We start from the raw sequence: 16658 nt of genomic DNA on the forward strand, positions 1-16658 counted from the left end.
TGAGGTGACCAGAACTGACCACAATATTCCAAGCGTGGTCTAACCAGAGTTTATAGAGTTGCAGCATAACCTTGCAGCTTTTAAACTCAATCCTCCTGTTAATGAAAGCCAACACACCATACACCTTCTTAACAAGCCATTCAAATTGGGTGGCAGCTTTGAGAGATCAATGGACATGGACCCCAAGATCCCTCTGTTCCTCCACACTACCAAGAATCCCGCCTTTAACCCTGCAATCTACATTCAAATTCGACCTTCCAAAATGAATCACTTTGCACTTTTCCAGGTTGATCTCCATCTGCCATTTCTCAGCCCAGCTTTGCGCTCTATCAGTGTCCCTTTACAACCTACAACAGCAATCCACACTATTCACAACTTCACCAACCTTCATATCATCAGCAAACTTACTAACCCACCCTTCCACTTTCTCGTCCAAGTCATTTATAAAAATATGAAAAAGCAGAGGACTTAGAACAGCTCCCTGCGGAACACAACTGGTCACTGAGCTCCAGGTTGAATACTTTCTATCAACTACCACCTCTATCTTCAATGGGCCAGCCAATTCTGTATCCCAAATTTCCCTGTATTTCATGCCTCCTTACTTTCTGAATGAGCCTACAATGGGAAACCTTATCAAACACCTTCCTAAAGTCCCTGTACACCACATCCACTGTTTACCTTCATCAATGTGTTTTGTCACATCCTCAAAGAATTCAGTAAGGCTTGTGAGGCATGACCTACCTCTCACAACCATTCCATGCTTACTACCTCTAATCAAGCTATGCTTTTCTAAATAATCATAAATCCGGTCTCTCAGAACCTGTCCAATAATTTGCCCACCACCAATTTAAGACTGACTCGTCTGTCATTCCCAGGGTAATCCCTATTCCCTTTCTTGAACAAGGGAATAACACTTGCCACCCTCCAATTATCTGGTACTACTCTAGTGGACAATCAGGATGCAAAGATCGTTGCCAAAGGTGTAGCCATCTCTTCTCTCATTTCCTGTAGTAACCTTGGGTATATCCCGTCCAGCCCAGGAGACTTATCTATCCTTCTCTTTTTAAAATTTACAGCACTTCCTCCTTCTTAATATAAGCCTGGTTCATGCTGTCCTCACAAATGACATTGTTCCTCTCACTAGTGAATACTGAAGCAAAATATTCACTAAGAACCTTCCGTACCTCCTCTGACTCCAGGCATAAGTTCCCTTCATTATCCCTGATCAGCCCTACCCTCACTCTGGCCATCCTTTTGTTCCTCACATAAGTGTTGAACGCCTTGGGGTTTCCTTAATCCTCCCCGCCAAGGCTTTTTCATGCCCCCTTCTAGCTCTTCTGAGTCCATTCTTCAGTCCCTTCATGGCTGCATTGTAACATTTTAAAACCCTGTCTGATCCTTGCTTCGTTAACCTTAAGTAAGCTTCCTTCTTCCACTTGACTAGATTTTCCACATTTCTTGTCATCCAAGGTTCCTTCACCCTATTATCCCTTCCTTGCCTCAGTGGGACAAACCTATCCAGCACTTCCAGCAAGTGCTGCCTAAACCACTTCCACATTTCTGTTGTGCATTTCCCTGAGAATATCTGTTCCCAATTTATGCTCCACAGTTCATGCCTAATAGCATTGTAATTCCCCTCCCCCCAATTAAATGCTTTTCCTTACTGTCTGCTTCTCTCCCTCTCCATGACTATAGTAAATGCCAAGGAATTGTGATCACTATCACAGAAATGGTCTCCCACTGAGAGATCTGACACCTGACCTGGTTCAATGCCAAGCACCAGAACCAATATGGCCCCCCCTCTAGTTGGCCTATCTACATATTGAGGTCAGGATTCCTTCCTGCCACACCTGACAAAATCTGTACCATCTAAACTATTTGCACCAAGGTGGTTCCAACCAATATTAGGGAAGTTGAAGTCACCTCTGGCAATAACCCTGTTACTTCTGCACCTTTCCAAAATCTGCCTCCCGATCTGCTCATCCATGTCTCTGTTACTGTTGGGGCATTGATAGCAAACTCCCAATAAAGTGACTGTTCCTTTCCTGTTTCTGACTTGCACCCATTATGACTCAGTAAACAAACCCTCCTCAACGACCTCCCTTTCTGCAGGGTTATATTATCCCTGATTAGCAATGCCATTTCCCCACCTCTTTTACCTCCTTCCCTGTTCCTTCCGAAACATTTAAACCCCGGAACAGCCAACAACCATTCCTGCCCCTGTGATATCCAAATCTCTGTAATAGCCACACCATCGTAGCTCCAAGTACTGATCCATGCTCTAAGTTCATCACCCTTATTCCTGACATTTCTTGCGTTAAAGTAGCCCCACTTCAACCCATCACACTGACTGCAACTTTGCCCTATCAACTGTCTGTCCTTCCTCACAGACTCTCTGCAAGCTGTATCTGTCTGTTCACCGGCAACCCCATCCTCAGATCCATAGCTTCAGTTCCCATCCCCCTGCCAAACTAGTTTAAACCTTCCTGAAGAGCTCTTGCAAACCTCCCATCCAGAATAATGGTACCCCTTCAGTTCAGATGGAACCCGTTCTCATTGTACAGGTCCCATCTTCCCCAGAAGGTATCCCAATGATCACATATCTGATCCCTCCCTTCTCAACCAGCTCTGCAATCACATGTTCACCTGCACTTGCTCACTGTTCCTCGCCTCACTAACCCATGGCACCAGTAGCAATCCTGGGACTACTACTGTGATCGTCCTGACTTTTAGCTTCCAACCTAACTCCTTGTATTCACTTTTCCGGTCCTCATTCCTTTCCTTAGCTATGCCATTGGTACCGATGTGTACCACGAATTCTGGCTGCTCACCCTCCCCCTTGAAAATCCAGTAGACTCGATCCGAAACATACCATCCGGGAATCTCGTTTGCGACCACACAATTTCCTGTCTGTTCCTCTAACCATTGAACCTCCTATCACCATTACTCTCCTATTCTCCCCCCTTCTCTTCTGAGCCACAGAACCAGCTCAGTGCCAGAGACCTGGCCATTGTGGCTTTCTCCTGGTAGGTCATCTCCGCCAACACTATCCAAAGCGGTATACTTATTATTGAGGGGAATGGCCACTGGGTTTCTTTGCACTGACCGCCTATTCCCTTTCTCTGTCTTGACGGTCACCTAGCTACATTATCCTGTAACTTAGATGTGACTACCTCCCTATTACCCCACTCTATCACCCCCTGAACCTCCTGAATGATCCAAAATTCATCCTGTTCCAGCTCCAGTTCCTTAATGTGATCTGTGGGGTATTGGGTGCACTTCTCGCAGATGAAGTCAGCAGGGACACTAGTGCTGACCCTTACCTCCCACATCCTGCAATAGGAGCATGCAACTATCCTAGCTTCCATCCCCTCTGTTCTGAATTGCCAAAAGAGATTAAAAAAACAAAAAAAAGGTTATTTTTATATTGAAAGTAAATTGGGGGAATATTCACAGGCTACAAACTAAAAGACCACTACAAGATTTTTAAAACTCAAATTAAGAACTAAATACTTAAAATGCCAGACCAGGTGATGTGTTGTAACTGTGTGACGTGGGAGCTAGTACATTCCAATGTTGTTTGTAATGACCACATCTGCAACAAGTGTTGGTTGCTTGGGGAAATCCAGCTCATAGTTGATGAGCTGGAGTCAGAGCTTCAAGCACTGGCTCTCCAGAACAAGGAATTGATGACAACCGAATGTTGCAGACTGGCACATTCCAAGATCCAGGACTATGTCCCGAGGGGTGCACTAAAGCTTGGGGCAGCTGCCACCAAGGTGCAATGGGGAAAGACCATGTCCTGAGGTCTTCCTGCTGAAGTTAAATGGGAGTCCTTTCAGTTATTGGATTTCCTAGTATGTTAAATATATGTAAATATTAATGTTTTATTTGGAAGAGAGGTGTTTGGTTTTGTGGATAGTTAAATTCTAACATTTTATGTTGATATGCAACTGCAGAATTGAACTGCTTTTGTGTCAATGTATACATACAAAGAGATTTTTATACGAATAAAGTATATTTTTGAAACAAAGAAAAGGAGGCAAAGAATTACCTGAATGCTGTGTTTTCAGAGGCAGTCACACCACTTCGATTAACAACCTTGAATTCAGTCAGTGGTCAGGGACACGAGGGTATGACTACCACAAGGCAGGTAGTGCCGTTGAACCACTGGAAAATAAAGCTTGAGGAAAAGCAATAGGAAACCAAGAAATGTCGGAGGTATTTAACATCAGTTTTCACTGTAGAAAATACCAGCAGCATGCCAGACCTTCGAGAGAGTCAGGGCAGAGGTGCTGGTCGTAGCCATCACTAAGAAGAAGCTGCAAAAAAGGCTGAAAAGTCTGAAGGCTGATAAATTAACCAGACCTGATGGACTACATTCCAGCGTTCTGAAGGAGATAGCTGCAGAGGTGTAGATGCATTTGTGGTGATTTTCAGGAATCCCTGGAGTCTGGGCGGCTCCCAGAGGACTGGAAAAAGGCTAATGTAGCATCCCTCTTTAAGAAGAGAGGCAGGAGAAGACAGGAAATTATAGGCTGGTTTTCCTGACCTCAGTCAACTTTAAGATTTTAGGCTCCATTATTAAGTATGGGATGGTAGAGTATTTGGAAGTGTATGGTAAAACAGAGCTGAGTCAGCATGGCTTTCTCAAAGGGAGGTCATACCTGAAAAATCTGTTAGAATTCTTTGCAGAGGCAACAAGCAAGTTAGATAAAGGAGATCTAGCAATGTGATCCATTTGGATTTCCAGAAGGCCTTTGACAAGCTGCTGCACAGGAGGCTACTAAATAAGATAACAGCGCATGGAGTTAGGGGCAAGGTAATGGCATAAATAGAGGATTGGCTGACTGGCAGAAAGCAGAGAATGAGGATAAGGGGTCTTTTTCAGGATGGCAGCTGGTGACTAGCAGGATTCAGTGTTAGAACTACAGCTATTCATGTTGTATATTAATGATCTTAATGAAGGAACTGAGGGCATTGTTGCTAAGTTTGTAGATAACACATAAATAGGTGGAAGGGTAGGTAGTGTTGGGGAAGCGGGGAGGCAGCAGAAGGACTTGGACAGGCTAAGACAGTGGGCAAACAAATGGCAGGTGGAATACAATGTTGGAAGGTGTGAGGTTATACACTTTGGTAGGAAAATGAGGCAAATTTTCTAAATGCGGTAGGCTTTGAAAATCTAAAGCACAAAGGGACTTAAGAGAATCATGAACTAGGACTCTCAAGGTTAACATGTAGGTTCAGTTGGCAGTTAGGAAGGCAAGTGCAATGTTAGCATTCATTTCATGAGGACTAGAATCCAAAAACAGAAATATGTTGCTGAGGCTACTTGAGGCTACAGTCAGACTGTGTTTGAAATATTGTCAGCAGTTTGTACCCTGTATCTAAAGAAGGATGTGCTGGACTTTGAGGGTGTCTAGCGGAAATTTATAACAGTGATCCCAGGTATGAAGGGCTTGTCATAAAATTTGACAGCACAGAAGGAGGCCATTCGACTAAGTGTATCTGCACTGGCTCCTGAAAGAATTGCTCAGCTTGTCCCATTCTCCAGTCCTATCTCTGTAGTCCTCTAATTTTATCACTTGCAAATATATATCCAGCTCTCCTTTGAAACCTCATAAAGAATCCTCCTCCACTACCCTCCCAGGCAGCACACTCCAAATCCTAACAACTGTCTGTGTAAAGAAGTTTCTTCTTATTCTCATTCCTTGCTCTCTTGCTGACAGTATTGAAATTGTGACCCCGAGTTACTGACATACCAACTAGTGGAAACAGAATATCCTTCTATAACCTGTAAAAACTGTTTGTAATTTTGAACACCTCAATAAGGTCACCTCTTGATCTTCTCTGTTCCAAAGAGAATAAGGCCAATCTCTCTAATCTTTCCTTGTATCTAAAATCCTTAATTCCTGGTATCATTCCAGTAAATTTCCTTGAACTTTCTCCAGGACTTTAACATACTTCATTAAATAAGATGCTAAGAACTGCACACAATACTCCAAATATGGTCTGACCAATGATTTGTAGAGGTGTCGCATCACTTCCTTGCTTTTATATACTGAGCCTCTATTTATAAATCTAAGGATCCTATACTCCTCTCAAAATTGTACCATTGAGCCTATCTTGTCTCTGTGTTTCTTCCACCAGAATGCATTACCTCACATTTCTCTGCATTGAAATTTGTTTTTCAGGTGGCCAAATTTGGCCAAATTGTCAATGTCCATCTGAAATCATTCAGCGTCATCCTCACAATTCACTATTCTCCCTAGCTTAGTATCATCTGCAAATTTAGAGATTTTGCCCTCAACACCCATCTCCAAATTGTTTATATAAATCAGAAAGCAAGGCCCCAGTACCAGTCCTTGGGGAATACCACTTTCAATTCATCTCCAATCTGAGAAATGCCCATCTATACTTACCCTGTTTCCTATCTTTCAGCCAACTTCTAATCCATGCCACAAAGGATCCATCAATCCCAAACATTTGGAATTTGCTCACCAATCTGTCATGTCGCACTGTATCAAATGTTTTCTGAAAGTTCAAATGTACAACATACACAGCACTCCCCTCATCCACTGCCTGTATCACCTTGTCAAAGAACTCAATTAAATTTGTCAGACATGACTGCCCCTTGACAAAGCCATGATTGCTATCTAGTATTAACTGATTTTTCTGTGTGTATTTACTGTATCCTGTATTATGTCCTGCATCAGTTTTCCCACTAGCGAGGTCAAGCTGACAGTTTGTAGTTTCCTGAGTTACCCTTTGTCCTTTTCTTAAACAACAGTGTCACATTTATAATCCTACAATACCCTGGGCCTAATCCTGTCTTCAGGAAGGCCTGGAAAATTTCTTTCAACAGCTCTGCAATTTGCTCCTTTAACTCTCTCATTGCGTCCTGGCCTGGTGACTTCTCTACCTGGTGTGCTGCCAGCCTTTTTAACATCTCTTTGTTATCATTATACTGTTCAGTTGCTCAACACCCAAGTTTTCAACTAGGCCATTGTCACCATCGTCTAATTTGGTAAATACAGAAGCAAAATGTTCATTTAGTACCTCTGCCATATTCTTTGTTTCAGTGAGCAGCTTATCCTGTTTGTTCCTTATGGGCCCTACTCTATGCTTTACTGATATTTTACTGTTAACATGTTTGAAGAGCATTTTACTATTTGTTTTAGCATAGCCTGCTATCTTTCCTCATGCTTCCTTGCTTCCTTCCGTAGCCTTAGCCTCTCTCATGCATTTTAGACAGTCTTCCTGATTTCTATTGCTGTTATTATTCCAATATGCATCAAATGCCTCCTTTCTCTTCTTTATTTTCTCATTGATATCCTTAATTGTCCAGTGTTCTCTAGGTTTGGATACTCCATATGTATTTCTCATGGGTATGTACCTAGCTTGCAATCTGTTAATCTCCCTTTTGAAATTCTCCCATTTTTTTCATCCTTTATTGTATCTACCAAAATGCATTTTCAGTCAATGTATTCAGTTCAACGTTTAGACCTTTTCCGGTTCAGGATCCTAATTATTCATTGATTTTTATCCTTTTCCAATTTAATATTGGGAAATAGCAATCTGACATTCTTCACTTGGCTTGCCTCATTTTCTAGTACCAGATCCAGCACAGACTCCCCCCTGGTAGGGCTGGAAATATGTCACATTGACATGTGAGAAATGGTTGAAGACTCTGGGTCTGTACTTAGTGGAGTTTAGAAGGAGGAGGCAGGATCTGATTGAAGCATACAGAATGCTAAGAGGCTTAGATAGAGTGGATGTGGAGAAGATATTTCCACTCGTAGGTCAGGCTAATTCCCAAGGACACAGCCTCAAAGTGAAGGGAAGACCGTTTAGAACTTAGCTGAAGAGGGTGGTTAATCTGTGGAAGCCATTGCGGCAGAAGACTGTGGAGACCAAGTCATTGAATGTATGTAAGGCAGAGATAGAATCTTGATTGGTAAGAGGATCAAGGTTTACGAGGGAGAAGTTAGGAGAATGAGGTCGAGAAACATACCAACATTGATTGAATTCTGGAGCAGACCTGATGGGCTGATGACTTCATTCTACTCCTTTATCTTATGGTCATACATCTTATCTCTCAATATTCTAAACGCAAGCTCAATCTGTTCAACGTTTGGTCACAGGATAATCCCTGGGAATCAGTAATGTAATGCTTTTAATGTAATTATGTACTTTCCTAAATAAAGAAGGCAGAACTGTATGCAGTACTCTAGATGTCATCTCACTAATTCAGTGTACAAATGTAGCAAAACATCACTACTGTTATATTCCATTCCCCTTTCAATAAGCAACAACACTCTAATTATGTTCCTAATTAGTTGCATACCAATATCTTGTGATTCATTTATCAAATATCCAGATCCTTCTATGCCACCAATCTTTCCCTACTTAAATAGAATGCTGCATTTTTATTCTTCTTGCCAAAATGGACAAGTTGACATTTTCACACAATAAACTGCCAAATTGTTATCCATTTACTTAAACTATTTGTGTCAGTTTGTAGTCTCTATAGGTAGTTGTCTTGCTTACTTTATATCGTCATCAAATTTCACAACCACACATTAAATCTTGTCATCATGTCATTAATATAGTGTGTAAATAGTTGAGATTCCAGCAGTGGTCACTGTGTCGCCTCACTTATTAGTTCAAGGTTTCATTCTGCCAAGATGTGTGGCAGTTGATGTGCTACGGTTTCGCCACACTTATAGATGCCCTTTCCCAGCCCATCCTCGAAGTCCTTTGTCAACCAGCAATTGGTCATAGGAGCAGGATTGTGTTATTGGAAATCTCTAGCCATACTCTTGCATGCAAGCAGAAGTTAAAAGATGTTCATCTAGCACTTGCACAAGGATAGGTGCCCTTCTGTGGCTGAAATTATAGCTCAAATTGAAATTGATCAGTTATACTGAACAGATTGTTAGGAACCATTCTACTCACTTATTGGGGAAAAGATGCTCTGAGTCTTGTCTGCTTCACTTCCAGTGATTGGATAACCACATCTCAGAGGGATCACCTTCTGTAGTGGAAATACACAAAAGCTATAAGTTGTAAAGTTTGGAACCTAGAATATCAGGACCCTAATGGGCACAATCTGTTAGTGAATGCCCAGACGGTCGAGCTGCAGGGGGAGGCAAAAGCCCAGGTAATGTTCTGGGAACCCTGGCAGATGGGTTAAAATTCAGTAAAACTCTGGAATTAAAGGTGAAATGATGACCATGAAACCACTATCAGGAGAAACCCATCTGGTTCACTAACATCCTTTAGTGAAGGAAACTGTAATCCTTACCTGGTGTAGCCAGCATGAGACTGCAGACCCACACCAGTGTGGTTGACTCTTAACTGCCTTTTGGGATGAGCAATAAATGCTAGCCTAGGCAGCGACACCCTCACCCATGAATGAATTTTTTAAAAATGTTGCTGGACAATTCCTGTGATACGACATTAACAGCATCACTCTGAGTAATAGCTGGAGAAGTGGGGAGCTCAATGACCAATGAGGCGCTGTAACTTCTTGTGGAAGGGAAAATCAGACAAAAAGCACAAAGCTCACCCAGTTAGATTTGCTATCAAGAATGAACTTGTTGCCCAGCTTCATGAGCTCCATCTTGAAAGTAATGAATGCCTTATGACTCTTATTGTCAAACTGGGAAGGAGCCAATAGGTCACCATGTGCAGTGCATTCATGCCAACTCTAGACACTGACAAAACCAAGGAAGATTTCTGTGCCACACTTGATAATTGATGTTTCTAATGGGAAGCAGCCTTAATTTTCTTGGAGACTTCAGTGTCAGAATTGGGAAAAGATTCTAATCTAAGGAATGGAACCACAGACAGGGAAGGAATTGCTAATGTCAACTCTGAAGGCAATTTTCTCCTTACCAAAAGCAGAGAATGTGCACATCACTAATAGCCTATTCTGTCAGAAGAAGTACAAACCATCACAGTAACACTCTCAGTCAAGTGGAACCTACTCAATTACATCATCAGCCATGCCCAAAATTACATGCATATTCACACCATCTGAGTACGGCTATTGACTGCCTGACCAATTACCCAATTATTCATATAATCGTGTCCAGCAACCTGGTGTCCCAAATAACAGATGCAACAGCAAAAGGCCCAATGAAAGAGCAACATTGAAGCTTTGAAGAATCCAATAAAAAGAGATCAATTTCAACAATGCCTTAGGGAAAAAAAATTTAACTTCAAGCATCCATGTATCTTTGGCATTTGGAATGTCCTTAAATCCAACACAATCAGTATCTGCAAAGAGACACTTGGGATTTTCTGCCAAGAAATATCAGCACTGCTTTGATTAAAAATGTTCAGGATATCAATTAACAGATTGATTGAAAGAACAAAACTTTCTGTGCCTGGCACAATGACTCAAACTCAAAACAAAGGCAGTTAGCTTATAACAAAGAAAGGCAGAGTACAAAACAGCATCCAAGATACGAAAACATGATGTAGGCAGACAAACAATGCATTGAGTATAGGAGTTGAGAGGTCATGTTGCAGCTGTTCAGGGCATTGGGTAGGCCATTGTTGGTACACTGCATTCAATTCTGGTCTCCCTGTTATAGGAAAGATTTTGTTAAACTTGAAAGGGTTGAGAAAATGTTTACAAGAATGCAGCCAGGATTGGAGGGTTTGAGCTATAGGGAAAGGCTGAATAGGCCAGGGATATTTTGTCTGGAGAATCAGAGGCTGTGAGGGGTGACCTTATAGAGGTTTACAAAATCATGGTGGGCATGGATAGGGTGAATGGTCAAGATATTTTCCCCAGGGTAGTCGAGTCCAAAACGAGAGGGCAAAATTTTAAGGCGAGAGGGGAATGATTTAAAAGGGACCTGAACGGCAACTTTTTCATGCGTATATGGAATGAGCTGCCAGAGGAAGTGATGGAGGCTGGTACAATTAGAACATTTAAAAGGCATCTGGATAGGTACATGAATAGAAAGGGTTTAGTATGATTTGGGCCAAATGCTGACAAAAGGGACAAAATAATTTAGGAAATCTGGTCAGCATGGATGAGTTTGACTGAATGTGGTACATCTCTATGACTGATTCTAAGCTAAAAGAAATGTAACATCTCACTGACATAAATTACATAGTGGTTTCCTCATTGCCACAAAGGCCATTTATGGGATAACAATTCAAAGAGCCTTAGGTTAGAGATGCTTGGGCTAATTTCCTTGAGGAAGGGAAAGCTAAAAACAAATTTGATACTGGTGTTAAAAACCATCAATCTGGACAGAATAGATCAACCATTATTCTCATTGGCAGAAGAGTGAAGAACAAGAGTACTTCAATGTGAGGTGAAAGGTAAAAGAACAAATGATGACCCAAGGACAAATATCTTTATGCGATGAATAAATAGGATTGAAATTACATTGCCTGAGAGACTCTCGTGGAGGTAGATTCAATAATCATTTTTAAAGAGTAGTTGGATAACCTCCAGGTAGTACAGAAATAGGGCTTGTGTGTGGGACTAGCTGAATCCTGTTACAGAGAGCCAGCACAAACATGCAAGCTGAATGGTCTCCTTCTGTGATTCTATGGTTAAAAAAGTAACAAAATTAAGGCAAAGGTTATGGTCTAAATGCTCAGTCTGGAAAGCTGTAAAGCACTAATCAAAAGGAGTGATTTCATTGAGCTTCATTGGAACACTGCAGGAGGCTGAAGGTAGAGAGATCACCATCACAACAAGATGAACAATTAAAATAATCATGCAACTAGAAGCTTACAGTTATACTTAAAGAATGAGTAAAGATACTTTGCAAAGCAGTCATTCAATCTGCATTTGGTCTCCCCACTATTGTGGGGAGAATCATAGAGGAGACAATATTGTGAACAGTGAATGCAGTTGATTAAACTGAAAGAAGTTTAAGTAAATTGTTGTTTCATATGAAAGCAATGTTTGAGGCCTTGAAATGTGAGAAGGAAGAAAGTAAAAGAGCAGGGGGCACACCTCCTGTATTTGCATGGGAAGATGCCATGGGAAAAGGAGAGTTTATTGAGGTGAGTGAGAAGTGATCCAAAATATCATATTGGGAATCACAACTTTTGGAATACTGAAGTGGAAAGAACAGAAGATGCATCAGTATAATTGATACTTTATTAATATGGAAAAACATTCTAATTGGAGGGGCTGGGGAAAACTGATGTTGAATCAAAGGAGGAGATGTTAAAAACTTGGCCAAAGCAGCAAGTTTAAGAGGTATAAGCATTCAAGAGACAACCATGTTTGGAATATGGGTAATCATGTTGAGTTTATGTAAGCAGCTGGTAACACTGGGGCCACACAAGAGAAACATAGGGCCCAATCATCAACAGTGTCACCACCATTATTGATTTCCTCATTGCCCTACCCCCTGACCAGTTATATCAACAATTTGAACAATAGACCAAGTCCTTTTTGTTTGGAGTGTCAGAGGCTGAGAGGTGACCTTATAGAGGTTCATAAAATCATGAGGGGCATGGATAGGGTGACTGATCAAAAATGATGTGACTTAGTTTAAAAATATAAAATCCTGAATAAGATAGATGTGGAGAGGCTATTTCCTCTAATGGGAAAATATAGAACTAGGAGTCACAATTTCTTTCTCTGAGGTCTGAGTGTCTTTGGAACTCTGTTCTTGTGAAAGTAATGGTTGAATATTTCTAAGACAGAAATAGTTTCTTGTTAAATCAGGCATTGAAAGGTTAGCAGGGTAGATGGAAATGTGGATTTGATATTGCAATCTGATCAGCCGTGATCTTATTGATTAGTGGAGCAAGCTCAAGGGGTGAAGTGCCTACTCCTGCTCCTAATTTGTATTTTTGTTAAAGGCAGTCAGTACCTGAAAGGGTTAATTTGCATCACAAGGTGACTTCTTCCAATCAGAATTTAAAGGACTTTTTCTCGGAGGAGCTCACCAAAGTTGTGGGGTGGGATCCTATCAGAGTCGCAGAGAAGTCCCAAATGGTGATTGTTCAAAGTGGATAAAGTAAGGTATTGCATTTTGGTAAAATGAGAAAGGGCAGTACTTATGCATTTTATGGTAGGCCCTGTGTAGTATTATCGAACAGAGAGATCTAGGGGTTAAAGTACATAGTTCTTTGAAAGTTGCATCTCAGGTAGAGAGGATTGTTAAGAATGCGTTCAGCCCATTTGCCTTCATTGCTGAGACTATTGTCACTATGTTGAGGTTCCACAGGATGTTGGTGAGGCCACATTTGGAGTATTGTGTACAATTCTGGTCAACCTGCTATAGAAAGGATAGTTTTCAATTGGAGAGGGTTTGGAAAAGATTTACAAGGATATTGCTGGGACTGAAGGGTTTGAGTTATAAGGAGAGGCTGGATAAGCTGAGACTTTTTTCCCTGGAGTGAAGGAAATTGTGGAATGACCTTTATAGAGATTCATAAAATCATGAGGGGCATAGATAAGGTGAATAACAAAGGTATTTTCTCTAAGGTGGGGGAGTTCCAAACTAAAGGGTATATTTTTAAGGTGAGAGGAGAAAGATTTAAAACGGACCTGAGGGGCAACTTTTTTTACTTGGAGGGTAGTTCATATAAGGAATGAGCCGCCAGAAGAAGTGGTATATTCTGGTAGAGTTACAACATTTAAGACTTTGGACAGGCACACGAATAGGAAAGATTTAGAGGGATTTGGGCCAAATACAGGCAAGTCGGACTGGTTTATATTGAGAAATTTGGTCGGCATGGATGAGTTGGATTGAAGTGTCTGTTTCCGTGATGTATGACTCTGTGTTTGGTGGCCACATTTGAGGCAGTGGAAATGATGGATGGTGATCTGGTGGAGTAGAAGACTAAGGGAACTCAATCATGGTCTTCGGGGAGGGGAAGTGGCAAGAGCCGAAACACATGATATAGATTGGACATGGTTGAGGGCCCTGTCAATTGCTTTGGTACAATCCTTCCTTAAGTAATAAAAAAAACTTGTAGCAAAAGTGTTGTTATGGAACCTTACAGTGACATATGGTATCAGAAGAGTCATAAAGGTAGCAGAGAAGAGACTAGATGGCTGGTGAGGGGAGGAAAATGAGGTTGAGGTGGTGAGAAATTGGCTAAGACCTTTTTTTAATGAAAAAGGTGCTTATGTTCTGGACTCACTTGAATTATTCTTAAACCTGTGTTAATATTTTCAGAGCCTTGGCTGACGTTCTGCACAGGATTGTCCAACTCATCCAGGATGAAGAATGTGTAAGTTTTTTTATTGTCCTCTTAAAATTATTGAAGTTGTACAATGAGATTAAAACAAAAAAAAATGGTGGAAATGTTCAGCAGGTCAGGCAGCATTTAATATTAATGTTTTGGCTCAATAATATTTCATCCGAATGGATAGAATTTATAGGTGTGTTGGTTTTAAGAACTGAAGTGGAGAAATTTGGGAAAAGCACAAAACTAAAGATGTGCAATAAGGCAGAAGACAGGGAAGGTTAACTGGCAAAAGATTTCATGGTAGAGAACTGATGCAAAGCCACAAATCTCAACCATTATCTCTGTTCCGCTCTTTACTGGTGTTACCAGACCTGCTGTGTATTTCCAGGTTTTTCTGTTTTTATTATTGTTTCTTCAGTTTGTATTATTAAGTAACCATTATCAGTTTGGATCCGGTTCGAAAGGAAAGGCACTTTGCAAGTTGTGTACAGTATTGCTCTCTTACCTGAGAAAGGGTAAGCTTATCATAGAGAGACTGCAATGAAGGTTCACCTGATTTCTGGAAATGGTAAGATTGTACCCATGAGGAGAGACTGAGGTAGCTGAGCCGATGTTCACTTGAATTTAGATGATTGAGAGGTAATCTTATTGTAGCATACAGAATTCTTAGAAAGCATAACAATTATGCAGCAAGATGTGGACTATGGAACAACGAGACTTTGGCTAGAATAAGAGAGAGGCTATTTGTACTTTATTGAGAAAGTATTTCTTCACTCAGAAGCGGTGAATCTTTAGAAATTTTGACACCAGAGGGCTCGGTCATTGAATATATTTGGGACTGAAATTGAAACATTTATAGAAATTAAAGATATTACGGGATTTTGGACTAGGGTATGAAAATAGCATTGAGATGTAAAGTCAGCCATGGTCTAGCTGAATAGTGGATCAGGTTCACTACACCAAACAGCCCACACTGTTCCTACTTCATGTGTTCCTAAATATTTTCAGAATATTCAGTAAAAGATTCCAATTGCAGATTCACAATATTTTCCAGCAAAAATATTATAACTGCTTAAGGAAAACAAATTCTGTGCTTGGGAGACCACAACTGCAGTTTTATTTTGAGAGGCTATATCTGACTGTGTTTCCAGATACTTCACTTCACACTTTATATTGAGATTCTTAGTTACATTTCATGTTAATTGGGATGTTTTGGAAATAACCAATTTAGGTAGAGTTTTAAAAATGATTTTATTTAAGATATTTTATTTGACTTTGGTTCTTGTGATGATGTGGAATAGTCAGTATTCTAATTTACTTCTCCATTGGAGTGTAAGACAGGGCTTTTATATCCCCTATTCTTCACAGTATAAGTTCCTGATTTGCCATTTGCTGCCACAGAGAGTCTAGATGGAATGTGTAATGACTGTAATGAGGTCAGCCAGATGGACCTCAAAGAATATGGTCCAATTAGGGAGTCCTGGCTGACAGATAAAAAGAGGAGCATCAGGATTTGAGGTTTGTCCTCGTTTCCCTGAAAACTGGTTGAATGTTAGGTTTGGGGCCGGGCTTTGCCATTCATCTTCCTTGTAAAGTTGCTGTTTCTTTGTATACAGCTGTTAATGTTAATTGTTTTGTAAACTGTGTATTGTTTAATAAAATATTATAAAAAGAGGAGCCTCAAACATCCTGTTCACTCTGAGGGACCTGGACCTCCCATGTGTAATTAAAGGGTGACTTGGTGACGGGAAACAGAAGGCTGGTTCTTGGCAAAGAGGAATTAATATATCTTCCTCACAGTTGTTGATAAAGTGGCACTGAACAGTGACTGAAGCTCACAAGTAAGTCGGTTGCTTACACTTCTAAATTACGTAGGAAGGCAAAGGAAAGACATTGCAACGTAATGTGGTAAATGCACATTTACAATGTAAAAGTAAAAAATAACAAACTTTCCTGCTTTTCCTTTCAGCCTCTCCAGTCTTTATCAGTTGCTGATTCACGATTAAAATCTGGAACCAATGTTCTCATTAATGCTCTGGGCAGCAACACCTGCTTAAAAAAGATTGACGTCAGTGGCAATGCCATGGGGGACACTGGAGCAAAGATGTTGGCCAAAGCTTTGCAAATTAACACAAGTCTTAGGTATGTGTGGTTTGTGCTTCATGTGGGTGAGCTCTTCATGTCACTTTGGCTATTCATCAATAGGTGTGAAAACTTTCCACACCTCAATGTTTTTACAAGACTGAAAAGCTTCTTGAAAAGACAAAACTGCACTATGAGCATAGCACAACACAACATACTTAATTTCAAATGAGTCCATGAAGCAACCAAACCTGCTGTACTTCAATTTGGCGTTAATGGAATGTGCTGGTGGAACCAAGCAGGTCAGGTAGTATCTGTGGACAGTCTAACGGAATTAACATTTTGAGTCCTATGTGACTTCTTCAGAACAGAAGAATCTGGAAATG

General features: G+C 40.8%; 1 protein-coding gene across 4 annotated transcripts in view; it reads left to right on the forward strand.

The window, feature by feature from the left end:
- The window catches only part of carmil2 (capping protein regulator and myosin 1 linker 2), a 179955-nt gene that overhangs the window by 102477 nt on the left and 60820 nt on the right, over positions 1 to 16658 (forward strand). For all 4 annotated transcript variants that reach the window (XM_043707063.1, XM_043707061.1, XM_043707062.1 and 1 more), the window contains 2 exons: positions 14178 to 14232; positions 16160 to 16332. In XM_043707063.1, the coding sequence (XP_043562998.1) occupies positions 14178 to 14232; positions 16160 to 16332 (228 nt within the window). The remainder of the gene's footprint in view (positions 1 to 14177; positions 14233 to 16159; positions 16333 to 16658) is intronic.

Source organism: Chiloscyllium plagiosum, chromosome 17 (genome assembly GCF_004010195.1).
Source record: "Chiloscyllium plagiosum isolate BGI_BamShark_2017 chromosome 17, ASM401019v2, whole genome shotgun sequence".
Taxonomy (NCBI): Eukaryota; Metazoa; Chordata; class Chondrichthyes; order Orectolobiformes; family Hemiscylliidae; genus Chiloscyllium; species Chiloscyllium plagiosum.